This window comes from Lactuca virosa, chromosome 4 (assembly GCF_052849685.1).
Source record: "Lactuca virosa cultivar CGN04683 chromosome 4, Lactuca_virosa_CGN04683_v6, whole genome shotgun sequence".
Classification (NCBI taxonomy): domain Eukaryota; kingdom Viridiplantae; phylum Streptophyta; class Magnoliopsida; order Asterales; family Asteraceae; genus Lactuca; species Lactuca virosa.
The window spans coordinates 21787908-21815674 of NC_136429.1; the positions used below are offsets into that span (position 1 = coordinate 21787908).

A 27767-nucleotide genomic window follows, 5' to 3' on the forward strand; every position below is an offset into this window, starting at 1 on the left:
CATAATGTTCTTAACCTATCGACCCATAAGACTATATGATTCAACTTAAGGCTTAAAAAATAACGGTGTAGGTGTATAATGAATGCATGACAAACAAAAATTGTCATTAATATTAGGGAAATCTGCAAAAAAGTCCCAAAGTTTTGCCCCAGTTTATGATTTAGTCCTAAATTAAATTTCACTTATGAAAAAGGCCAGATTACCGGCTATTACACTCAGTTTAGCCCTACGAACCGGTAACCCTTATAATAGCCGGTTACCCCAGCTGACTCGCCCTTATTACCCTCCACTAACCTCCCCGTCACCCACTCCTCTGTAAAAAACCCTTTCTGTCCCTTCATCGAAGCAAAACTCTACGAAAATGGCATCTTCAAGCTCAGTGGGAAGCAGGAGCAATATCCGATCACGAAGGCAAGCATTAAGGGCAACATGCTTTTGTGAAGACCCCGTTGGTAAGTGGACATCATGGAGGCCAACAAACCCTGGAAGGAGGTTCATCGGCTGCCCTAATTTCCGGGTAAGTATCCCTTAATCCTCTTTAATTACATCTCAAATCTCATCCAATTAGGTTTTATTTCCTATATAACAGGATGAGGAAAAAGATTGCAAGTATTTTTCTTGGGTCTATCCCCCATTACCAAACAACTGGTACAGAAACATGTTGATGGATTTTCACAATAATGGCATTCGAGTACACAATGAGTTTGTGGAAGAATTTATGGAAAAAGCTGTGGATTTTCACAACAATGGCATTCAAGAGGTTCCTGTACAAGGTGAAGGTGAAAAATGGAAGATTGGGTTTTTTTTGTGTTTGTTGGTGATTGTGTGGATTATGTTGAAGTAGTTTTAAGTTGTTGTAAAAATTTTAAATGACAGTTGGATGTAAGTTGTATGTTGTTGAATGAAAAATGGTTTATTGGATACCTACTGTTTGAGCAATGTACAATTGTAAGTGTATGATGTGAGCAGATGAAGGATGTTTTTCAATATAACATAATGACCAAAATGGATGTAACTTATACATCAACAAAACATACCAAAATCAGCCAAAGTGTTAACAATGCAGCCATATTGTATATTGTTTACAAAAGAAAGGGCATATTAACAAATTTACCAAAAAGGGCTTCCTAACAAATTTGCCCATATAGCCCATATAACTGCTTAAATTCTAACCAATCTAATCCAAAGTAAGAGGTTTTTCTGGATCCATTCCTATTCCTTTCTTGTCAACCACAATTTTCTTCAATATGTTTTCAGTGATCCTTTCAGAAGGTTTTCTTGTTCTAACCCTGACTTGAGTTCTAACCCTAACTTGAGTATCATAAACTCCCTCTTCATCATCCTCAGCTCCCTCTTCATCATTGTCCTCCTGTGATTCTTCAACTCCATCTTCATAGTCACTCTCCTCCTTGTTTTCATCATTGTCCTCCTGTGTTTCTGGTACATGTTCACTCACAAAAGGTGTTGGGTTATGAGCATTCTAACACTCCTAAGTGTACATGCAACCCTAAATACCGTGGATCTATGTTTTCTCTATTATACATACAATTATGAACATCCAAGGTATTATCCTAATCTAGCATACAAAATAATAAATATAACAAGATAGAATACATACCTCTTTGATGTAGAATGTCTTCATGAAGCTTGAGTGCCTAGTGCCCCAAGTGTGACACCTCAAATGGTTCACACAACACCAAATACACTTGGAATAACTTGAGAGAAACTTGAACACTCCTTGAAATCGTCTAGCCCTCACACTCACACATTAGTCCACGATTTCTTGAGCCATGGGATTCTTTTATATGGTGGCTATTAGGGTTACACCATGTAACTCATAACTTTACCCATATGATCCATGGATTTTAACCTCCATGGAGTATCCATGGGTCACCCCATGGACTTAGTCCAACATAAGGAATCTTGGATCACAAGCCCACATATATAAGAATGAATGATTTACACAATCAACCCATATATTTAATTAGTCTCCTTTTGATCACTTAATTAATTCCAAATTAATTCTTGATCAATACTAATTAAATAACCTTATTAATATATTAGAACTTATAATATATTAACCAACCTTAAGTGTTATTTCTCTCATTATAGTCTATCCAAATGCATGATGCCATGCAACCCAAATGGACCATGCCGGGTCGGGTCAAGTCTTACCAATTATAGTTATGGACTTAGACATTAATCCAACAAAAGGCACATCCTTGCATGGGAAAAAATACAAGTTAGTTATGTTATTGAAAAATAAAATACACTCTCAAGGTTATAATATATACCTTTGCAGCTTGTTTGGATTGGTGAAGCACAACATCAAATCCTTTAAGTTGTGATTGGGTGATATTAAGACACAAAAGGATCTCTGCTTCACTGTATTTTGACTCTCTATGGTAACTCAAATCATGCAGTATTTGATCCAGATAAGCCATATCAAGACCATCACCTTCATCATCAATCTTAACATCTGCTTCCTGTGTTTCTGGTACATGTTCACTGTCAACAGTAGGTGCTGTTTGGGTGACAAATTGACTCTCAACATTAGGTGTTGTTTGGGTGACAAATTGAGTCTCAATCCCAGGTTCTTTTTTCCTAGAACTTTCACCTTCTTCATAAACACTGGTAGACCCTATTCCACCACTTCTACCCCTTCTTCTACCACCTCTTCCACCACCTCTCCCAAGTCTTGTGCAATTGGTCAATTCTGGATTCAACCTTGGCCTTCCTATTTTCTTCTTAGGATTTGGTGTTGGTTTGACTGAGGAATTCTTGCAAGACACTTTATTGTGCCCCATTTGCATACAATTCTGACATTGGACAGTTCTACCCTTAGAGGAGACTTGGGAGAACCTGTCTTGATGCTCAGATACATGCCTTTTCCTTTTCATACAAGGTCTTCCTGGCATCCTTCTTTCAACAGGTGGTAGTGGTTTGGTGTAAGGTGTTGGTTCCCACATATTACTGCCATTAACAGGAAGGATGTTAGACTCATAAGTAGCTAAAAACTTGTCCTTACCAAACCATGTGCTGATGAATCTAGCTGGATCCTGTTGTGTGTAAATTATGGTTGCTTGGGCATGGATACAGGGGATCCCAGACAACTCCCAAAGTCTGCATGTAAAGTACATCCCCTCTAAGTTAACTCCATATGAGTGGAAGCCATTTCTCACTTCAAAAGCATTCAAACCACTAGGATGAACATACCAACTCCTGCAAACACATTAACAGTTTTAATTAGTATACATATTGATATCAATACTAAACTCATACATTGTCTTAATTTTATAATACTTACTTGATATCAAAAGCAAACTCATCTATTTGTTAATATGTACTGGACACACACCATTCACCAATTTACGTGCTTCTTGCTTCAAGTTAAATAATCTTTCCATCATATATAGTCTAATCTCCTCAAGCATGGCTAACAAAGGCTTCTTTCTGGCATCAAGTATGATGGCATTAAAACACTCTGCAATTCCATTTTGAACAGCCTCACATGCCATTCCACCTTTAAAAAATGCCCTGCATCAAGATTTAGGCTCCCTTGCCATCAAATGATCATAAGCAGCAGGATTGATTTCTCTGATCTTCTCCATATTTAATTGGAAGTCTCCTTCAATAGTTTAAACTCTTTTAAACTTATATATTGTCAAAATCATGTCTATATATATAGTTATATAAATAAGGTTGAAAGGGCTTAGGACTGATAACTCGCCTTATTTCATGTTCCTTGTTTGGTTGTGGACTTAGGGTACCGGTTGTTTGTCTGAGTGTCATTTGAATCTTAGTTATATATTATGTATATGTGTATAGATAGAAAAGTTCTTACATCAGTTCAATACCTTTGGTCAGCAAAGGTGTACAAACATGATTCAGTCAAACAAACAACATCACTAGTAAACTGTAATAGGTATAGTTTAGAGGATTACTACACACTATTTCTAGAACAATGAAACATACAAGAGTCAGTTCATACATGAGTCAGTTCAAACTTACTATAACGAGAAACAGACACTAGAACAGAGAGAACGTACTATACACTAGAGAACATACTATACACTAGAACAGAGAGAACATACCATACAAATACAAGGATACTATAACATTAATGTGAGCCACTACTTCATGGCACGACAATATACTGTTGTGTCACGTTTTGTAACCAGAGTCTCCTGGAGGGAGAGCGTGAATTTGTGTATAGATCTATACGGGATTGACCATCCTACACCTTGTTGCTAGCTACAGTGGGACCTGCAGGTCTACGGGTGACGAATGTCATACCATTTCGACGTCTCCGAACGTCGTGTTTTACTAGTCAATCGAGTATGGTTACAATCTTATCACAGTTTACCTTAATTAAACAAACTGATTTAAGGTAGTTAGTATATTGGTAGTTACTTATATATAAAATCACAGTACTTCTTTATTTTTCCCATTTCATTCACATTGTGATCTTCTCACATAAACGATAATGAAAACTATATTTTGGTAATGATAGTCATACTTGGGAAAAACACTCACTTTTACAAAAGAACAAACATTCAAAACAGTCGGGTCTTGGTAGAAGACTACTTTAGTAGAAAATATAGGATTTTCTAGGAAGTATACAAACATTTACATTCAAACATTTACAAACATTTACATTAAACATTTACAAACACTTTCATCAAACTTATACAAACAATGACACTAAATACTTATGAACTCACCAGCTTTAATGCTGATCTACGCTTTCAAAATAACTTGTATTCTCAGGTCACCAGTAGACAGGTACCGATGACCAGGTTTTGAGAAGACGGAGCACGTTCAAGACTCGTCTTTTATTTTGATTCATATTTTGGTGTCTTTTAAACTATACAGAACACACTTGTATTGAATTATATTATTAATGCAATGGATGATGTTGTTGCTTGTTTTACTATTATGCATTTTTATGATACTGTACATGACGTCCTCCGCCCCCGAACGTTTCCGCCGTTCTGGTTTGGGGGTGTGACAGTTTCAAACTTAGGATTCTATATTACTGAAGTTGAAGTTGAATTTTGGTGATAACTTGTTCAATTTCACCAGGGTATATACGCAATAAAAAGAAGAAACATAAACATACATTGTCCTAAGATGCTTCCATACTTAGTTTTGCAGACTTATTGTCTTTCATACTTGTTACATTAGATCAATTGAGATTATCACAAGACATATGGATTGAACTGATGAGAGTAGATTAGGGTTCGAACGGAGTAACAAGGTAATCGACATTGTTAGTGGTTGGATATATTAGAAGAAATATAAATGTTTTTTTTTTATTTAAACGACATTGTTGGTGGTTGGAGATATCAAAAGAAATAAGAAACTTATTGGTGCTTGTAGTGATGGGTGGGAGGGGCGAAAAAGGGGGTCCAACAACACAAAGATGACGTCGTTTCAAATCAAAACTTGGAAATCACCATGGTATCGTTGTCCCGTGGCGATGGTCGACATCAGCGATTACTCAGATTTTGTCCGACAATAGAGGATGAATTGATGTCTGATGGTCTCTATCAAGTCTTGACTGAAAGCGAGCCTTAGGGGTGAGTGTGTTGGGGAAGAAGTAACTTATTTTAAGACTTCATGAATCGTCCTTGTAATTAGTAAAAGATGATTTTACCCTCACATGTTTTGCACATGTTATGATTTAACTAATTAAAATAGACACTGTTAACCATAAAGATTGTTTATGAAAAGTTTTAAAATCATATGGACTATCCTTGAAGATAAAAAAGGGTAAGGACTAAAGACCAGATTTTAAAAAACTACAATGACCATTTATGAAGTTTTGTCTTGTTTATATTAGAGGAAACATATAACTATATAAGGAAAGTCTAGTGACTGAATGTAATATCCCCTAAAAATATAGAAATGGTTATAAATGAAAACTAAGCAATAGTCCAGGGACTAGAATGTAGTTTTCTCCGCGATCTGATTTAGCCACCAGCTTTTTACTTTCCATACTTTTCAATCCTCTCTTGTTTACTCGTGAAGATCGAACGAACACCGCGATTGAAATCCCATTGACTCTTGGTTCCTTTTGGTGTTTGATTCTTCCAAGTTTCTATCATCTCGAAACCATCTCCTTCCGATAGATCCCTGAGTTTACCTGTAATCCCAACTCCAAATAACCTTCCCCAAACAATGAAGTTTCAAAGATTTGGTGTCTGTGTCATTGTAATTATAGGGCTTCTATCCACAATCGCTCAGTCAATACGTTTCGAGCTCGAATCAGGTCACACTAAATGCATAGCAGAAGACATCAAGAGCAATTCCATGACAGTTGGTCATTACTCCATAGTTAATCCCAACGAAGGACAGCCGTTACCTGAATCTCACAGAATCACTCTCAAGGTCAACTTAATAACTAATTCTAGATGCTAATTCCGTTATTTATTATCAGATAGTAATTTATTGTTCGCTTTCTTTTTGCATGATTTGCACTTATCTTGTAACCCTAATCGAACTGCGCGGAGTTTTTATACGTTTTCTCTATGTTTGACATTCAATTTGTTTGAACATCGTTGTCCTTTAAATTATATTACTATATTTTGGATGATGTGAATTGATTACGACTTATATGTTTTAGATCGTAGTAATAAATTAGGGTTTCTTCGCAACTGAAGTTTTGGATTTAATTAGATCGTAGTATTAAATTAGGGTTCGGATCTTTCTTGAACCTTATTGTTATCCTCTTTGTGTAATGCAGGTGACTTCATCCTACGGGACTAGCTATCACTCATCTGAAAATGTGCAATCAGGGCAATTTGCTTTTCAAGCTGTTGAAGCTGGAGATTATATGGCTTGCTTTTACGCCATTGATCACCAACCATCACTTAAGATCCCAATTGAATTTGATTGGAGGTCTGGTGTAGCTTCTAAAGATTGGTCCAATGTTGCCAAAAAAGGTTCAGTAGATGTAAGCCTCTCTAATTCCATTTCCATCAATCTTTCTCATCACATAAAAATATCAAATTTGATGTTCATATTATAAGTTTTCGGTTTCCAGGCAATGGAATTTGAGTTAAAAAAACTAGCAGATACCATCACTTTTATCCATGAGGAGATGTTTAATCTCCGAGAAAGGTTAGTGAAATAATTTCCCAAAAGGGTAAAATAGTCCGTTTCTGTTTTGGTATTTCTAAAGTTGAAATTACGTATTCGCCCTTGTTACAGGGAACGAGAAATGCAAGAGCTTAACAAAGTGACAAACTCAAGAATGGCGTGGTTGAGTTTTCTTTCGCTCTTTGTTTGCTTATCAGTTGCAGGTTTGCAGCTATGGCATTTGAAATCTTTCTTTGAAAAGAAGAAGCTTATTTAATTCTTGTAACATTTTTCATCTTCTTTAAGAGTCGTATCTATGGATTTTTAATCTAAATACTTGTAATTGACTCTTTATTATTGTTAGGATCAAAGTCACACCGAGTAATTTCTAAAAACGAAAAATCAGAGATTATGATATTTATGTTTATTTATGGTAAAAAGTTGCTTATTTTCACTATTAATGTGGATAATATATTCTAGTTTTTTTCCTATAATAGCCAATGTATTTATATTTGTATCTATAGTAGCAATGTACTTGTATTTAATTATAAGTTTTAGGTTATGTGGTGTTATTGTTGGTAAAAAATATAAGTATGTTGCTATTATGGTAATGAATTATGAGAAATTTTTTATTGTGTGTAATATATGTGAATACATTGTTATTATGGATAAACAAAAAAACACATTTTATAAGTTTTAGGTTACATGAAGTTATTATAATTAAAAATACTATAAACGTACTGTTACTATGAATAAAAAACTATAATAGATTGTCTATATATGTAAAAAGGGAAAATGTGGTTAAATAATATAGAGCACATGTTTATTTTGGAAGAGATCATGAGTATGTTGGGCAAGTAATTTTGAGAACTTTTAATTTTTAAGAAAAAAATTGAATTAAAGAAAAAACTTTGTTGGGTAGTATGGGTTTACAACTTTTATTTAAAAAAAAAATTAATTCAAAAATTGTTTCTAATAGACTTTAGGGTCTTTTAGCTATTTTCAAAGTTTTGGCTTTTAAATTATGGACGTATTTTGCAAAACTCCTTGGAAAGCTAAAAGTGGAAGTTGTAATTTTATATGGATAAAAGTGTGACAAACTATCTGAAATTTTTTTAAAAGTGTAAAATTATATAAAAAACTAAATGTTAAAAGCTCTCAAAAGTGGATTGATTGGATTACGAGTGTATTATTTAAAATAAAAGCTTTAAGTTCGTATTTCCGAACGAAGTTTTTTCTTTAATTTAAGTTTTTTCCTAAAAATCTCTCAAAAGTTTGTTGACGAACACATCATCTTTATAATTTTATCTTTTTTAAAAACTTACATCTATATTTGTCAAAACTTATGTAGAAATAAAGTTATAGATTCTAGCTATTGTATACCACTCTACCAACTATCTATTAATTTTGTTGAACATATCCTATAACACTTGTTTTTTTTTTACAATGCTTATTGAACTTCATACTCTATTCTTTTCAGTTAGTATGAGATTTGAAAAAAAAAAAAGTTTGCTTTGTACTTGTTCAAGTAGGTTTTGTTTTGGATTACATGTTTTTTTATGTCATGAAAAAGAAAAATACATATTTTTAATAAGGATTTAATGTAGATGACTTGAATATATTGAATCGAAAATAATGTCCAAAATATATGATATAAAAAAAACATTTTAGTAAGGATTTATCGTAATGACTTAAATCTGTTGAATTCCATATATCGTCCAAAATATATTTAAGGTTGTGTTTGACACACTATAATTAATTTATTTTTTGAATTTTTTTGTTGTCATGTTTGAAAAATCAACAATTAGTTTATAAGTTATATATTTAAAAAAAAAAAAAAAAAAAACTATCAAAAATAGTTTTTCAACAGACTTATTAAGTTTTTCCTATATTTTTCCAAATACATTATTTATTAATTATTCAAAATTTATACCCATGTCCTAAACCAAAGTTAAAGTACATTTACGTATGCCATTAATTTTTACCGGTATATTGTTTTGAGGTTCCTAAAAGTATTTTCAAATAGGAAGTGATTTATACAGAATATTATTTATCCATATATAATAATTTGTGTTTTAAAAGGGTTGTATAATATGTATAAAAAACATATCATGGTTATATATAGATAAAAAAAAATCGTTTATAATATGTATCATAAACATATCATCCTTGTATATAGATAAAAAAAATTGTATACCAAATAATACTGAAATCTTATGATCTATAAAAGAATATTGTTCATGTTTCGTAGTTGGGATATCCGGAGGTGAAGTTTAATATTATGAGTATTATATGAGATGCAATACATTTTACTTAAAAAAAAAAAAACTAGGGAACTATTTTCAGTTCATTTTGTTTAATTTAATGAAATGTATTACAAATCCAGTAATATTAAATTGTTAGTATATATATATTTCTTAGCTAACTTATCAATTAATTTTTTAACCATCGCCTAGTTTTTTAGCTAATAGCTAACTTTTAAGATAGACTTTCAAACATTGGCTAAATATTGATAGCCTTCTAAGTTGTTTTATTAATATATTTTAAATAAATATTTATTAATGAATATGGTGTAATTATATTTGATATAGTAATATAAGGTTGTTTTATTTATATATATAGTACATTCATTATACACAATGTGTAAAACCCGTATATTACACGGGTTGATAAAAAAATAAAATATCAAACTGTAACAATAAGTAATTTTTAAAATAAATTTTTGAAATAAGGAATGAAGAAACATATTAATTGTAATTTAGTATAATATTTATTATACTTGATACTTTACATATATAAATATAAATATTATATGGTTTTTTAATTTTAAAAGTTGAAAAAAACCATAAATTGACATGTGGATATTATTTATTTAAACAATATCACAAAATGACAAGTGTCAAAACTCATTAGAGATTGACATGTGACAAAATTATCTTCGTTTAATATAGTAGATAAGCTAAAAATAGATGGAAAATATATGTAGTGCATTTCTATTAATACTAAAAATGAAAAGTTATTAACTTAATGACCATAATCGTCTTTTATATACCACAAAATACTGTTTAATTTATGAAACAGACTTATGAATTTGCGTAATTACTATTTTTGACATCATATCTCGTGAATATTTTATTTTTCGAGAAAAATACATTTTTTTTTTTCGTAAAAGTGGCGTCTCTCATGGAAAAGTAACGTTATTTTGCGAAATTTAAAGGGTGAAGTCGGTTTAATTGATAGGCAAGAAAAGTAATTGCAATACAACTTGTTAAAGCGTATCGTTTTTTCATGATTTCGATTCTCATTACGTATGTTTTTTGCTTCAAAGAGATTGTATGTAGAAAAGCTTTGAAAGGGACTTGATAATGCAACCTTAGAGGCAAACACTTAACCACTTTGTTTAGCTTTTATATTTCTAAGAAATACGTATCTTACAGTAATTACTAATGATTGAAAATACTGTTTTTAACGGTTTTTAACAAAAAAAAAATCATTTAAAATCAACCTTACGTATTTTGAAAAAGTTGTCAACTTATCAAATAACACAAAATAGCATTCGCCTTAAGAGTGCGGACCATTGAAAAAGTAATGACACGAATCCGTAAAAAAATTTAGCTGAAAAATATCATATTATTTTGTGATACTTCGTAAAAGGCGACTTTAAAGTAGCAACTAGTAAGTATGGTATTTTAGTGAATAATCTAAAAAGAATCCGTTTAAATTCAAACTCATGTTGAGCAGTTTGAATTTTTTTTAACAGTTTCACACAATGTTTTAAAAACCGGTTTTTTAGTTGAACCGGTATGTTGACCGGTTCACGGTTCAACCGGTTTAACCGGTTCGACCGCCGGGTGAACCAGTTTCTATAGTTTTCATGTTTTTTTCTATTTTCTTACATATACATACACATATAAAGTATGAATTTGATATTTATCAGTTCAAACATTAAAAATACACATAAAAATATGTTGTAGATGAATCCAAATACATTAAATTAACACATAACCATAAGTTTTAGTGTTTTACATCAATCCATATACGTCAAAAAGAAAATAAAGTATAATACCGAAACGAAATATAGTTTTAGATGAATACAAACACATCAAAAAACTTTATAACATTTACCATATGTTTTTATTTAGAGAAAACTAAATAGATTTGAAAAAAAATCACCAAAGTTTATTATGTAAATGATACTTTTTCATGTGTTTTTATTCGGTTTAACCGGTTCAACCGGTTTATTTTGACCGGTTCAACCGGGTTTTTCTAAAAACTGGCCGGTTCAATCCGGTTCATAAATCAATGTAAAACCGGTGATGGTTGAACCGCTCCTTCTCCCGGTTCCCGGTCCAACCGGTTCGACCGGCCGGTTCAAACCGATTTTTAAATCATTGGTTTCACACCTTTAAAAAAGAGAGCTGATTTATCCACCGAATATTTTTATCCATACACACAAAATAATGTGTATTGACAATATTACCCTTAATTTAATTTCTGGATATGTGTTTGGAAACTCCAAACAGTGTACAACTCATAACGAAACAACCTATAATCCTTCGGTGCCTACTTGTTCTTCAGCAGGCGCTGCTTCTTTAGGCCACTCTCAAACAACAACTCCAAACGATTTTCCATAGATGTTGTCCCCTTGAAAAAAACAATAAAATCTCAATCTTAGCTGCAACAATTTTGCAACATAGGTTCATAAAAAATAATCAAAATCATGTTCTTATTTCTACAAGAATGGAATCAGAAGAGAGAGAGACTACAAACCTTTCTTGAGACCAGGACAATTCGTCTGCCCAAACAAACACCAAATGTTAAATTTTTTGTCTCTGGATCCCTATGCACCTTCAAACAAATTCCACATAATTGGAATCAAACGCAAAACAAACGCAAAACAAGCAGAATCCAAGTACCAATTCCAATTTTCATTCGAAATTTAAATTGGAATGATTTCTGAGTCGTAACATCAAATGTAGTTTTACTGAAATTGTTTTGTGGACAATAACACTCGAAAATACAAACATCTTCTTGAACAAAAAGTGAATCCAATTCTGTTATTTTCAGTAGCAGGTAGCAATATAATAATCAAACACATAGTTTGCATTTGACCCATACAAAGCATATGTTTAACCAGGAATCGAAACCAAAAATTCTAATCAGCATAAAATCAAACAGTTGATGTGCAAGGATAATAGAAGTTTATGGTCTAACATGTATTGTTTTTTTTATGTCCTTCCCACAACAAACAACGAGGGACCAGAAAGTTGCAAATAACTTATATAAATTAATGATGAAAATATAAACAATACAATAGAAGAAATCTGTAAGAGACTTGTATCTGTGAAACTGAGGACAATAACACCAACAATAAAATCGATAAATATGAAGATCGATGATGGAGAGCCTGAAGGTCGAGAAATTCAAAAATTCATGTTGGAATTTGAGCTCGATTACGAATAGACAATGGAGACCCTGATGATCGATTGATAATTACAAGGGTATTTTGTGCTCGATTGCTATCGACTATGGAGGCGTTGCAGTTGCACAGATGGGAGTACTAGGAGATGAAAGAAGATGTGTCGTGACTCGTTGAGGTGTTTGGAGTTTGTAGGATTTTCTTTGTTTTCCTTTTAATATCTAGAAATTAAAAGCAAGGCTATAAATGTCCGTTCACGTTTGTTTTCCTTGGATGGATAAAAACCCTCCGTAGATAAATCACCTCCCTTTAAAAAATCGTCTTCCAAATAATAGTTGAATTTATGTTAAAATGTTGGCCTAATAATGGCAAACTTGTTGTTAGATAGCTACCGGGCCCCCACATGGGCTTTTCATAATTGTCCAAAACTTGGCCGCCTGAAGCCCTGAAAGTAGAAAATGCCAATCTTACCCTTGAGTTCACGTATGAACATTACTCAATAAATAAGTAATTAATGATGTCAAGATTCAACATCAATGAAAATGTCAATGTTTTCAAGATAACATAAAGTAAAGATATTATATTTTATTAAAATCGTTCCATATGATGTATACAACATAATCAATTGTGAATTTTGTTATTGAAATATTTGATTATAAAAATCATTTCTTAGGAGTAAAATAAACATTATTATGAGGCGGAACTTTATGGAGGTTAGAGAGGGCCATGGCCCCTAGGTTGGTTTTTTTTTTTTTTTTTTTTTTTTTTTTTTTTTTTTTTTGGAGTATCAGTTTAATACCAAACAAATCCATCAAAATTGAAACACCCAAGATTTCATTTAGGATTGTGTATAGGGCGGTTTGGTTCGGTTATCGGTTAAAACCGAATGATAATCATTACAATTGGTTAATGTATTTCGATAATCATTGGGTAGCGGTTAATATTGCTTTTGGTTAATGGTTTTAGTCGGTTAATGGTTATGGTTAGTGGTTAATATCGGTTAACCACAATGATCAAAGATAGCATAAAAATAAAAATATTTTTTCTATAAAAATTGAAAAACATATATTTTATTCTTATAAAAAGTGAATGATTGTGTATATATAATTGTATTGATAGAAGATTACATATCCTATCTAATTCCAAATATTTTCAATTCCTAACTTAATTACATACCGTATATTTTTTTTAGAACGGCGGAAAATTCATTAACCAAACTAGCAAGAAGCTAGAAAAATAAAACAATGAAACAAATTACACGATAGCCATCATGGGATTTTTGAGCCACCCAACCCAACTAAACGACCCTTTATATCTATATTGGCACCAAGAGAACTTTTGTGTGACAATACAATAAAAAAACCACAAATTTCCCAAAGATAACCTTGTTCTTGAATAACCAAATATGCCACCGAATAAAAAGGAACACAACTTCCAAAAAATCATTTAATTAAATACCATATATTTAATATTATATTATATTAAAAATATTTATTAATATTATTGATTCGGTTCGGTTTATAACGGTTCGGTTTTAGATGAAAATCATAACTGAACTATATGTATTCGGTTAATCAAAATTAGAAACCGCACCATATCTTTTAGTAATGGTTCAGTTAAATGATTCGGTTATATCAGTTAAATTGGTTATGGTTCGGTTTTTCGGTTAATATGCTGACCCCTAATTTCATTAGGAAACTACTTAATTCTATAGATAAAATCAACAAGTTGTCATTTTCCCATGACATTTGTTGGGCTAGTTTTGAAGTTTTCATTTCAGCCCATAGTTTTTATGTTCGGCCCCTTTATGATCCAGAAATGGATTTATAAATTGAGAACATTAACTCATACTGAATGCAATATGTGTGGGACATTTTGTCTATTTTACATCTTCTAGTTTCGATCTTCATACCCCTATTTTTTAAAAATAAAATTCATAAAACCCAAGTTGAATTCAAAATTAAACACCAAAAAATCAAAATAAAAAACTATGGAACATTAACTTAGGGTTTAAATTGAATTGTATTTTCCTCATGAATCCATATATCTCATTAATGAATATAAACACAAGGTTACAAAGGTTTTGATGGTATATAGACAATAGGCTTATTATGGGTCTAACTTTACATCATATCTACACATACAATGCCATACCTGGGGATTTTTATTGGGAGAATGGTTTGAACCTTAAAACTCGACCTAAACGTGAAATAACAATGATATAAAAACCCTTAGGGAAAATATATTGACATACTGAGAGCTGGAGGTAACATGAAACACTCAAACTTAAGGGTGATCAAGTTGAGTCAACTCGTGAGATACTCGAAACTGACTCAAATTGACATGGTTCAAGTCAAGTCTTGCTCGAGCTTAAGCTACTAGAGTATATTATCAAGTCGGGCTCGAGTATTGACATATTCGGACCATGAAGCTCTTACGCTTAACCGAGCTTAGTTATCTCTACACTTTTACCATTTATTTGATTTATATTTACACAATCTATCTGAGTGGAGTCAAGCTCGCGAGCATAATCGTATTTCTAATGTAATGTAATTTTATTTGATTTTTTAATAACTAATCGATTTGAGTAGAACCAAGCTTTAAAGTGTTGATTACTTTATCAAATTCGACCTCGAGCTTGAAGGTTAAGGCTAGGTCGAACAAACATTTTTTATTCAAAGTCGAGTTTTAAATATGTTAAAACATAACTCTAAATCAGATGACATTTGACATGTGACATGTGAAAGATGAAGAGTGGATTTGAGAATGTAAGACTTAGAAAGGATTTTAAAAATCCACAAAATAGCAAGACATCGTATCTTTGATATGAACGAAATATCACTCGTAACTATTTTTGAACATTTTTTGAATTTTTGTTTTAAATATGTTAGAATAGAACTTCTTGAAATGATATTGCTTATGATAGAATAAAATGATTATGATATAAATAGAAGCTTTTGTTTTGATAGAAGTTGTGAAGAAATCAAGAAAGTATGGTGATAGAAGATTGTGTCCATGTGCTTACAACGATAACATCTGATAATAATTTCTAGTGATTTTTATTGACGATGTCACATGCACACATTAGCAAATCCTAGCATGTTTGATGATGCGTACGATTTTGTTTATTTTAGTTGGATTAAAGTATGTCAAACTGAAGAGACCTATGTTATGTTATTATCGGTTTATAGACTAATCGAGATGCATGCCATTGATATAAATAGATATCGTCAGTCCATTTATCAATAATCGATTGTAGTCATAATTATAAAATCCTCTTTCAAAATTAATGAATGTTTGAATTTTCAATCTTCGTTCTTAATCAATTCATTGATCTCTTTCATTTTTAATTTTGCATTTCATGCCATTGATTGTGTTTGGGAATTATCAAAATATATTGCGACTCTTTTCCTTTTGCAATCTTTTGAAATGAAATTTTTTCTCAAACTTTGAAAATGTTATTTCAAATATGCCCTACGAAGGGGTTTTACAAGGAGAGATATCACGCAATAAATATCATCGAAGCTGTCACATCAAAGAACACATTAATGGGTCCGATAGTCTTTCACAAAAAATCAAACTCGTCAAATGTTACAGAACATATATTATTGTAAGTAAATTTGACGAACATATATTAGGGTTGTTGATATTATTGGGGAGACGGGGATATTATGCATTAGGTATGTTAGTATGACCCTTTGTAATATAGAATTTGTTATTGTTGGGTTAGACTATTCATATTTTTATTATAGTCTAATAATACTCCTAATTATTACATCTTGTTTTTTTCTTTAAACTAGAAATGTGCCCCCGCGTTGCGGGGGTCGGATTTTGAATAAACCATTTCCAAAGAGGGTTTACATGCACTACATGGTTGATTGTTTATTCGGGAGGAAAAAATGTTTGAATAACAATGTATTTTCAGCTGAGCAAGAACATGCTCCCCTGTTGGTTTCCCTAGATCTAATTTTGTTAAATCATATTCAGCGTCAAAGGTAGGAAATAAATTTGGCATTCTCCAAGTCCTCCTCTTCCAGTGAAGTGTTCCAGTGAAGTGTACTGGGAACAGATTCATAAATTTGTCTTTTTTTCATTTTTAAGGTCAATCCCATCTGCTGCTTTGTCGTCAGAAGCAGTTGCTTATTCTTTCATACCAACATCGGAATCATTCATTCTAGAGTCACACTCAGTCGTGTGTATTGGCGACCCCACCACATCTCCTGGTTGTTACTAAAAAAAGTAATAAAAGAAACCATTAATTAATGTATATAAAAATTGGCGAATTCAGTTTTATATATTTCCGTATCATCCTCACCTTTGAACAAACAAATTTGAGTTCCAGATTTCATTTATTTCAACATTCGGATGTGCCTGCAGAAGCATTAATTTCAATTCCAACCTCTTAAAAGAAGTGGAAATCGAAAAACTTAAACTTCTGAAATATACATTAATCGCATATTAAAATATTAAGTGAAAAGATTTTATTGGACGAAAAGATACATTGCAATTCCAAGATAGTGGGCTAGTAGCCCAATCTCGAGGAAGCAAGTAAAAAACAAAAATAAATAAAAATAAACCTCGATTACCTTCAGTTTGATAGTTTACATATGGATTTCCTTAAACGAAACCGTATTGTATCTCTTTCGCCTCTCAACACCATCAAAAATAAGATTAGATGCTGGCATCAACAAAGACCAAACTTTCAGCAGTTTTTTATACAACTTAAAATGACTTATTAAAAAAAAATAGCAACTTACTTTCATTCATTTTTTTTATTATATATAGTCACATCTATGGTATCTAGTATAATATTAATTTAGTAGTCACATGTATGGTATCCAGGTGCCAATCAAAAAGAGATTAACAACTTCCATGAAACCTTGTAATAATATTAAACTAAACTAAAAGTGCCAATCCATTGATCAATTGATATAGAAGATTAGATTTGCACCAATGGATAAACTGTTAAAATCACTAACTTTTACCAAAAAAACTGTATGGAGGGGCAGTTTGATCAAAAAGTATAAAATCATTAATTTTTTACCCAAAAAACATTATATAGGGGCATTTTGGACAAATAACGTTAAAATCATTATTTTTTAATAAAAAGTAAATGTATGTAAGGGCATTCCCATCAAAAACTCTTAAAATAACTATTTTTTAACAAAAGAAGACTATGTAGGGGCAGTTCGGTCAAAAGTGTTAAAATAATTTTTTTATCAAAAAAACAGTATGCAGGGGCATTTTGGACAAAAAATGTTATAATCACAGTTTTTTTTTACTAAAAAACAGTATGTAGTGGCATTTTGGTCAAAACTGTTACAGTTGTTATTTTTTTTTATCAAAAAAACAATATGCATGGGCATTTTGGAAAAAAACTGTTAGAATCACTATTTAGTGATTGGTTGTGTTTGCTTTGATCAAAAACTGTTAAAATTAAACATACACATTCAAAAGATCTTCTATGCAGTCATAAACTACATATAAGGGACACTTATAACATTTTCGTTCAAAATAAATCACACTAGAAAATGAAAGAAACATAGGAGGAACTTTTTAGCAATCGGACCGCTGCATTGATTCAATTGTATAGATAAAACTTTTTACAAATACCCAAATTTCAACTATGCATTTTATCGAACACGTGGTGTGCTTAATCAGTTTCTTCAAATTTTTCTAATGACAGTCTTACCAATTCAATTTGTGAGATATGAAGGATGGTTTTGATAGTAAATAATAAGTAAATATTTTAATTACCATTTATATTGTGAAGCCACCAGTTTCAAGTCCCACAAACATGTTCATAAGCATATTTGATTACTTTTAATATAATAATATTCAATATGATCTAGTTGTAAATTTGTATATATAAAAAGTGTTAACCAAACACAAAATTTATATCAAACAATATCGGAATCGGAATCGGAATCAGACTTCAAATCGAATCCCTTATAATCACCAATTTAGTAATTTACCATTGTATCAGTGCAAAATAGCATTAATAAAGTCTTTTCAATAAGCAAAAGCATAACCAAATTTCAGAATAATTTTAAGACTAACAATCTAAAATTGTAAGAGATAAAGGGTAAACAGGTTATTTGAGAATCAAACACCATGAAATCGACAAATTTAACAAAACCAAATTACAATATAACTTCTAACATGGATTCCAAAAAAAAAAATTATACTTACATCTAATGAATTTCGAAGAGGTTGAGATTGTTCTTTGCACTATCTACTTTGAGGAGGATAGAAACCAGTATGAAAATGTAATGAAGAAAGCCCTTTGACCTAGAACTTGAGTTCACAGTACCTGCACAAATAACAATCCCAAAAAATGCAAGTAAAATCGAACACATTAGATGCTAGGTCCTTATGAAATCAGATTGTAGCAAAAATTGAAAGCCCCCAAATCATTTTTACCTTGAACTTAACTATAGCTTCCAAAATATGAAAATCAATGTCTAGTGCTCCGGTAAACCCTTGCCAACTCAGCCGCAACTGACCAATACAGGCCGATCCTACTTTCATTCGTGGAATTCTAGGGTTTCTGCCTGGGGGTAAGAAATTGATTACGATTTCGTCAAGTTTTCAAAAAAAAAAATTGATCGCAAGAAGGGAGCACAGAGGTTGCGGAAGGGCGATAAGCACTTTCGTGATACCTTCCTTCCATTATGTTGTCGATGCTAGTGAAAGCGGTTACCTGCACGTCCATTGGAGCTGTGTGGTCTTCCTCTCCATCCTGTTGTCTTCTATTTGTTGTTGCACTCGATCTTTCTGTCGACGAAGGTTGTGTAAACGATGGTGGGAGAGTAAATCAAGGGAGGTGGTGGATATTTGTAAGCATCTCTGTACACAGGAGGCAACAACACGTGGAAGCAAAAGAAATTGTCTCCAAACCAGCCGATAACCACTGAATACCGATCGCCAACAGCCAAATCGGAAACCAACAAACGAACCTTTGATGGGGTGATCTACACAAAATGGGTAAAGCCTAAACGAAAACTGAAGAATAATATGAGAAAAAAAATCACCTGAAACGGAGGCAGCGACTTGTAATCGACCTTCGAAGGCTTGGTTGACGGTAGGTAGAACTTCAAAAGTGGAATATGGAGAACACATGAGAAATCTCAAGAACTGCGATAACGAAGCGGGTGACGACAACATCGCCTTCTTGAACACGAAGGACCATTTTCTCTGCTGCGATAGCACCTTTTCTGTATTTTAATCGTTCATCTGGGTAGAAGTTGAAAGATTGAGAATGGGATTGACAATGAAGAGGGTCTGATTTGCTGTTGCCGACGGAAAATCGACTCTTTTTTGAAGACACATATTAGAAAACTTAGAAGGTGGAGATGGAGCGAAAGCTAGAAACGAATCCGGGAAAAGCCCTCCATCAGATGGAGCAGTGAGAATAAGAAAGAGATGAGGTGGTTTTTGTTCAATCAAGAATGCGTCGAATAGAAGATAGGGAAAGAATAAAGTTGGATTTGAAGTGTTGTAAGGTAATTGGACAGGGAGGCGGTGAAAAGATGATGATGCATAGAAGACGGACACGTAGCCTGCATCCTGATGAGTCGCGTTCCTTTAACAGTTGACCATTGATCAGAGATATCGACCACACTTTTAGTGATTAAAAGTGATAAAATTGCCAAACATAAAAAGTCCAGGGGGAGAAAACGATAATATATATATATATATATTAATAATAATATAAAAGAAGTGACACACAAAGCAATATAGAGGGACCGGAAATGTAATTCAAGGTACGAAACCTGAACAAAATGTGGCAAATTAACTGTTCCTTTTCTCAACAATTTTAATATATATATATAATAATAACCGTAATTGTTAGGTAATCATGTTATAATTATCAAATAATTAAATATTAATTTATATGAATGGTCATGAGTTCAAATCTCGGTGGAGACATAGGTAGTTATTTAGAAATAGTTTAGCTAATTTGTCGTTAAAAAAAAATACTCCTAAATATTACATCTCTTTTTTTTTTCTTTAAATAACCATAATTATTATATAATCATTTTACTTTTTGGTTATAATTATCAAATAATTACATACTAATTCATTCCAATCATTTCAGTTTTGTTATTTTAATATGTGTTAGGTTTTTTTTTTTAATTTTACAATTTATATTGGTTTTTATAATTTATTTATTTATCTTTGTTTGTATGATTTAAAAAATCTTATAATTGTTTGACGTTGTGTTCGAATACATTATTTAATGTTTTGTCCGAATAATTTTTAGAGTCTTTTGTTTTATTTGTTAACATGTTTTTGACGTTTAGTTCGAATAACATTTTCTATTTTTAACGTTTTGCATTAATATATTTTTTTTAAAACCTAGTTTTTAATCAGACAAATATCTTGATTTTTTAAAACGTGTTCTTGTTTGTGCACCTTTATAACTCGGTGGTTCACATTATTCTTTTTCACGGTGCTTCACGACTTTTTGATGAGATTTTCGGGATGGTGTTAGGTGGCTGATGTGGTTAACATGATTGTGTTCGATGATTCACGGTGGTCGTCAACAGTGGTTAGCTTACAGTGGGTTGAAGTACTCAATTATTAAGTAACGATGAAACATCTTTTTAATATAAATCATTATTTATTTTAAATCTATTTAATTTTTTTATAATTTTAAATATAAAAAAATATGTTAAAAATAGTTTTATTTATTTATTTTATTATTTTATTATTTTTATATTTATTAATGAGATTTTTTTATTTTTATTTTTTAAATTTATTTAAATACATTATTTAATTTTAAATTTTGTTATATTTGTTTTAATGATTCTAGAATTTATATTTTTTTATTTTACGTTTTGCTTGAATAAATTGTGTTTTGATAGAAAATCTAGAACGATTTAATATTATTCGTTTACAGATTCCAATCAACCTATGTATAATGCAAAACCCGTTCCAAATTAGCATATAATTGTTTTGGGTTAGTTTATGTATAATTCGAAAAAGTCAAAAAATTAAAATTAAATAAAACATCAAAAAAAACAATATCGTATTCGATGGCACACGAAGACGCTTCGCACCCAATGTTAGGACGCGACGCATGCCAACATCGTTAAAGGTTCTTGTGAGTGGAACATCGTTAAAAGGTTTCCATCGGAAAATATTGTTAAAGGTTTCTTACGGGAACATCGTTAAAGAGTTCCATGAATGGAACATAATTCAAGGTTTCTTGAGGGGAAAAACAGATACAAAGTATATGTAGTCTATCTGCAAAGTTGATGTTTGAGAAATAGATTCTCGGTATTTGTTCTTTATGACTTGTTAAAGTCTTAACAATGACAAGAGTTTTTTTTTTTTTTTGAACCGGCAAATACAAATATTATAATCTACTCCTAAACGAACATATAATTTCACCTATGTCCACCACAAGACTTGAACCCTCGACCTCAATGAGGGAGGGCACCACCTGATATCACTGAGCTAGAAGCCCTTTGGTGACAAGAGTTTTCATATATTGAAAACTTTAAAGTTGAAAAGTACATTAATGGTTATGGACGGCTTCATAAAGTCTTTGTATTGAGGTAATACCACAAAGTTATAAACTCTCGTAAACTGTAAATGTTTTTGTAAAACCAAATTTTATCATCATTACAGATCATGATATTTGTACAAAAACAGTGAAGTTATGGTTTTGAAAAGTAATGGGTGTTATATAAAATTTGATTATATATTTTGTCAAAACATTCTTCATTTATAAATATTTTCAGAATATGTAATTTTAATTTGATATCGCTTAAATTAATCCAATATATAATTGTGAAAGTTATCATATAAATTTAAAATTAAGAACAAAATAACTTGACGTAAATCTGGGTTGGTTTCATGTTTCCTAAGATGTTGCTCTATGTCTAAGGTCTCCCGCGTATACGTATGGAAGATATGCTTTGATGAACACGAAACTTTTTCAGTTTTCTTCTTAAACTTCTCAAGGAACTCCATTATCTTTTTAATCATCTCAAAGTCTGAATGTGACGGTATCCTTTCCACACTTTTCTGAAACATTGATTCTATAAAAAAAAAGCAAATAAAATACAATCAAAGTTTCATGTATGTTGGTGGAAAAAAAAATAGATTTGGTATGCTATATTCCAAGACATGTAACTCATTCAATTTTTAACCAAATCAATCGTTTTTATAGTAAAAAATCATATACAAAACCTAAACAACATGTAGGAAAAAGAATCAGGTCAATACAACTTAAAATGAGTGAGTTATGCATATTTGAACAAAAAATCATATTATGTTTAATTGCTGAAACATAAAAAAAAAATTCTGATTTGATATGCTTCCTTGCGGGGCTTGTAACTCATTCAATTTTTAACCAAATCAAACGTTAAATCAAGCGTTTTTATAGTCTAAACTTATTTACAAAACCTAAACAACATGTAGGAAAAGAATCAGGCCAATACAACTTAAAATGAGTGAGTTATGCACATTTGAACAAAAAAAGTCATTACGTTTAATTGCTGAAACATAAAAAAAAAATCTGATTTGATATGCTTCCTTGCGGGGATTGTAACTCATTCAATTTTTAACCAAATCAAGTGATTTTATAGTCTAAACTTATCTACAAAACCTAATCAACACGTAGGAAAAAGATTCAGGTCAATACAACTTAAATTGAGTGAGTTATGCAACTTTCAAAATTTGGACATAATGCTAAATTTGTAAATATTGCTAGTTTTTAGTGCCGAAACAGATTTGGTTTTATTTACCTTGATGGATATATTCGAGAAACGCGTCTTTCACATCGTATGATGATCTTAGCAATTCAAAGGTAGAGTTCCACCGTGTTGGAGTTTCACCACACAAAAACCTTTGAGTTTCTACAGCCGCATCCTTCATGGTTTGTTTAAAGGTATTGATTTGTTGTGGGGAGGCTCTAATGTATTTCACCGCATCCTATATGCTTTTTACATGGTAAACTTCGTGACCCTATTTTTACAACTAGGTTTATGATATGAGCCATACACCTAATGTGAAAATGTTTGCCATTTTCGTAAATACCCATAAGTTCTTTCACAATGATGTTGATTGTCGCGTCATTCATCTTGACATTATCAACGGTCATCGCCATGACATTCTTCATGCCCCACTCATTTATGCAAATTAGCAACTCCCGGGCTATGTCTTCAGCTTTGTGAGTATCAACCTCTCTAAAGTTGACTACCCTTTTGTGCATGACAAAATCTTCGGTAATGAAGTGAGTCGTGACAACCATATAATTTATCTTTTGACACGAGGATGTCCACGTGCCGGTTAACAAGTGGATGGTTGTTTTGGGGTTGCTCAAATGTTTGTACAACTTCTGCATCTCCATTAAATAGGACACAACATGACAATAAATTTTATGCCTTGAAGGCAATTTCACCCTACCATTGAGGGCGTTTACAAATTCTATGAAGGCCTCGTTTTCAATGAATTTAAAGGGTAGTTCTCCGATGGTGAAAAGGCCTAGTGAGGCAAGTTGGATCCTCGTATCATCATGTTTCCATGTGTATACATGGCCCTCACCATTAGGAGCTTTCGTAAATGACAACTTTTGTTGTTTGTCATCATCTTCATTCGGTTTGTTGTCTGGATTTAACTTGCATCCATTAAAATGCTTATTTATTGAAGTTGTCACATTCTGGTTTACATCCGTGGCTAGTAATTTTAAACAATAATTACATTCGGCCCACTTTCTTTCAATTCCATCTTCCTCATTTATCCATTCTATCTCGAAGTAATCCCAAAGAGGAGCGGTACAATTATCTCTACCCTCACCTTGTCTGGTTGGGTTAATCCGGTCCTTTAACTCCTTTTGAGTCATTTTTTTGTTCTTGGGTTTTGGTTTTGTTGGGTATTTTTGTTGTGTTTGCTTTTTTGGTAGTGGTGGTTTTTTTGTTTGTGTTGGATTTTTTGGTTGTCTTCGTTTTTGTGGGGTTGCAAATTTTTATTTTTTTTATGGTTGATGTTCTTGTGGCTCCTCTTCTTGGTCTAATTCGTCACTTGGTATAACATGCCATGTTGGTGTTTCTTCTATATAATCTTCTTTTGAATCTTCTCCATAACCCTATATTCTCAAAATAAAACATATAATTAGCACATTGTTAAATTGTTACTGAAACAAGAAAAGTAAGATTTGATATGCTTTCTTGCGAGCTTTGTAAGTCATTCAATTTTTAACCAAATCAAGAGTTTTTATAGTCTAAAATTAGCTAAAACACCTAAACAACATGCAGGAAAAAGAATCGGGTCAATACAACTTAAAATGAGTGAGTTATGCACATTTGAACAAAAAAGTCATATTACGTTTAATTGCTGAAACATAAAAAAAATTCTGATTTGATATGCTTCTTTGCGGGGCTTGTAACTCATTCAATTTTTAACCAAATCAAGCGTTTTTATAGTCTAAACTTATCTAAAAAACCTAAACAACGTGTAGGAAAAATAATTAGGTCAATACAAATTAAAATGAGTAAGTTATGCACATTTGAACAAAAAAGTCATATTACGTTTAATTGCTTAAACATAAAAAAAAATCTGATTTGATATGCTTCTTTGCGGGGCTTGTAACTCATTCAATTTTTAACCAAATCAAGCGTTTTTATAGTCTAAACTTATCTACAAAACCTAAACAACATGTAGGAAAAAGAATCAGGTCAATACAACTTAAAATGAGTGAGTTATGCAACTTTCAAAATTTGGAGAGAATTCTAAAGAAGTAAATATTGTTAATCTTACTTGGTCATCAAAGTCTTTTCCAATCCAATTAGCCGGATTACCATCTTGATTATTGGCATCATGAACATCCGAGTTTCGGTATTTTGATGATGGTATATTTGGTAACCTATTCAAATCCTACATATCATACATTAATCGTATAACTAAACAAATTCTTAGTTTTGACAATCTTACATTCATACTACAAACTAATCTAACAAAAATATTGCATGCATGTCTACAAACTACAAAGTACATTGTTAAATGAAACTTAAAACATGAAATACCAATATATAATCTTACTTGATCTTCATGAGCATCCATAGTTCGAATTATTGAAGGTGATTGTTGAGAAGTTGATGGTTGTAGACTACTTTTTCCACCTTTTGACATTACTTATTGATGGTTGAGATTTGAGAAGATGATAAATGATGGTGGATTGGTGGATAATAGATGTCGATTTAAGATGTAGAGCACATGAGGATGGAAGCAAAATATGAAGATGTCGACTTGAGATGATGATGAATTGATGATGATCGATTCGACTTGAGATATGGAGATGTCGAACAATCTAATTGATGATCGAAAAATCAAGGACTCGGTAGGGTTCCTTTAACGAGCGAAGTATCGAACACACACAACCATGCCGCATTTTTTTTTGAGGTTCAATTTGGAAGTCCAAAAGACGTGGGTTTTTTTTAAAGCTGGTCCGGTTCGAATCCCGGTTTTGGGCTGGTTCCAATGACTGGTTCCTACTGGTTCCCGGTTACAAAAATCGACAATAATATAGTATCCATCCCGGCCCAACCGGTTCCATCGGGTTCCGGTTCCGGTATCAGTTTCGGCCGGTTATGCTCATCCCTAATTTGATTCACAGTGGCATGGAAAAGGATGCAACTCCGACTTGCTTCTTGGGGAAAAACACGATTTGATATTTGAAGCAAAGTTCACCTTGGTCACTTGAATATTTGAATGTCTTGATAAGAGGCAGAACACAAACATAGGGGGCGGAACTAAAACTTGAAAATAAAACTATATAAACAAGTTCTCGGTTCAAAATTATGATATACTAAAAGTATTAATAGAAAATTAATATAAAGACATGTCTAAATTAAATTCATAAATCAATAATTAATAAATTACTTTTTATCATTAAATTTTGTTTCTAATCATACTAATTTTTTTTTATTTTCAATAAAATATTATAACGTGTATACAGAATTTTATTACTTTCATATTATAATAATAGACTATATATACAAATTTTGAATATTATGTTTATCTTTCTATTTACAATTTACAAATAAATCAACAAATAATAATTAATAAACATAATTAATCAAAGGTAGTATTTTTTTTCTCTGTTGTTTTCTTCTTTAGGCTTATGGATACGGGCAATGGAGACTTGCGTTATTGTGACATGACATCGAAAAAATGTCAGCATAACGCCGGAACGTCGCCCCCCTTGGGCGTTTTTAGCCGTTTTGACATAAGGTGTTTTCGTGGCAATGGGTGTTATTTGGCTTGCAAATGTTCAAATGGTCGAAAATGAGATCGTTCATCAACGGTCAAAACGTAAAAAAAAAGGTCAATTTTACTCACATATAAATACACATATTCACTCTATTTTTTACCTACACAATACCTTTATTTCTCTCATCTTATTCATATCATTTTGTACACACAACTCAAACAAATTCACATTCAATCAACAATTGATCAAAACCTGAACACCCCTCCTCCAAACACAAACACATCCACTCCATTCAGTTTTGCGCAATATGAGGGCTACGTGAACCTCCCCAACTCGCAAAGCTCACCACAACTACCATTTTCCAGGAAGTTTTTCAATCCCGCCTCACCACACTATAATTCCCTACATCTCATTATATGCAACAAAATACAAACCTTCCACAAAACCTTTTCAACACCTTTACTTCCATCCCACAAACAACAACACAACCACCATCCACGCAAGAAACGGTTGCTGAGACACAAGCGGGGGTAGTTGGAAACCAACTAGGAAAAAAAAGGAGAACAAAAAAGAAAGGGAAAGAGGTCACGGTCACGGTGGAGCAAACATACGAACCTCCAACATGGTGGACACCGGAGGAAGAGCATGCATTGACGGTGTCGTGGTGCGGGACATAAAAAAACCCAACTTTAGGAAACGATATAAGGAGAGTAGTTTTTTGGGAAGTTGTGATCGGCAAATTTCGCACCATTTTGAAGAAGGACGACACATACCACAATCACGATATGCTTAGTAGCAAGTGGACTCAAATAAGTCAGAAGTGCACGAAGCTCAGTTCCATCTACAACAAACTTTGTTCGCACAAGCAAAGTGGTGTAAATGATTTCGATGTTTTTAGAGCCGAGAGGGAGGAATATCACACGAAAATGGGTCACGTTTTCGAGTAGGAAAAAATTTGGGAGATTGTGAGGCAAGACCCAAAATAGATTAAAACGTCAACATCATCGGAACAACAATCAAAGAGGTCTCGTGGTTCGGGTT

At 32.2% G+C, this 27767-nt stretch overlaps 2 protein-coding genes and 1 long non-coding RNA gene across 5 annotated transcripts; 1 reads left to right on the forward strand and 2 right to left on the reverse strand.

Moving 5' to 3' along the window:
• The first annotated feature begins 6025 nt into the window (after positions 1-6025).
• LOC145169513 (transmembrane emp24 domain-containing protein p24delta9-like) lies at positions 6026-7540 on the forward strand. Its single transcript, XM_079088056.1, has 4 exons — positions 6026-6393; positions 6749-6958; positions 7049-7125; positions 7216-7540. Exons 1-4 carry the CDS (start codon positions 6184-6186, stop codon positions 7358-7360), a joined length of 642 nt encoding a protein of 213 aa, XP_078944182.1. The 5' UTR covers positions 6026-6183; the 3' UTR covers positions 7361-7540.
• Positions 7541-11505: 3965 nt separating this feature from the next.
• Positions 11506-12823, reverse strand: LOC145109636 (uncharacterized). Its single transcript, XR_013709110.1, has 2 exons — positions 11854-12823; positions 11506-11727 (listed from the first exon to the last, which is right to left on the reverse strand). It is a non-coding gene; the product is annotated as an uncharacterized LOC145109636 (long non-coding RNA).
• Positions 12824-18545: 5722 nt separating this feature from the next.
• On the reverse strand, positions 18546-19942 carry LOC145109872 (uncharacterized). 3 transcript variants are annotated; one of them, XM_079046996.1, is made up of 4 exons: positions 19567-19942; positions 19206-19476; positions 18926-19052; positions 18546-18815 (listed from the first exon to the last, which is right to left on the reverse strand). In XM_079046996.1, the coding sequence occupies exons 1-4, from the start codon at positions 19667-19669 to the stop codon at positions 18807-18809; spliced, it is 510 nt and encodes a 169-aa protein (XP_078903122.1). In that variant the 5' UTR covers positions 19670-19942; the 3' UTR covers positions 18546-18806. The 3 variants fall into 3 exon arrangements, 1 of the variants encoding a protein (XP_078903122.1); XR_013709286.1 differs by having other exon boundaries at positions 18926-19056; positions 19206-19942; XR_013709287.1 differs by having other exon boundaries at positions 18926-19056; positions 19165-19942.
• Positions 19943-27767: the final 7825 nt, after the last annotated feature.

Excerpts from the sequence above, each read along its gene's own strand:
- LOC145169513 (XM_079088056.1), top strand. The coding sequence starts at position 6,184 with ATGAAGTTTCAAAGATTTGGTGTCTGTGTCATTGTAATTATAGGGCTT. Across the intron at positions 6,394-6,748 it reads CTCACAGAATCACTCTCAAG|GTGACTTCATCCTACGGGAC; the intron begins GTCAACTTAATA and ends TGTGTAATGCAG. Across the intron at positions 7,126-7,215 it reads ATGTTTAATCTCCGAGAAAG|GGAACGAGAAATGCAAGAGC; the intron begins GTTAGTGAAATA and ends CCCTTGTTACAG.
- LOC145109872 (XM_079046996.1), bottom strand. The coding sequence starts at position 19,669 with ATGTTGTCGTCACCCGCTTCGTTATCGCAGTTCTTGAGATTTCTCATG. Across the intron at positions 19,477-19,566 it reads CGTCAACCAAGCCTTCGAAG|ATCACCCCATCAAAGGTTCG; the intron begins GTCGATTACAAG and ends CATTTTGTGTAG. Across the intron at positions 19,053-19,205 it reads CAGCTCCAATGGACGTGCAG|AAACCCTAGAATTCCACGAA; the intron begins GTAACCGCTTTC and ends ACCCCCAGGCAG.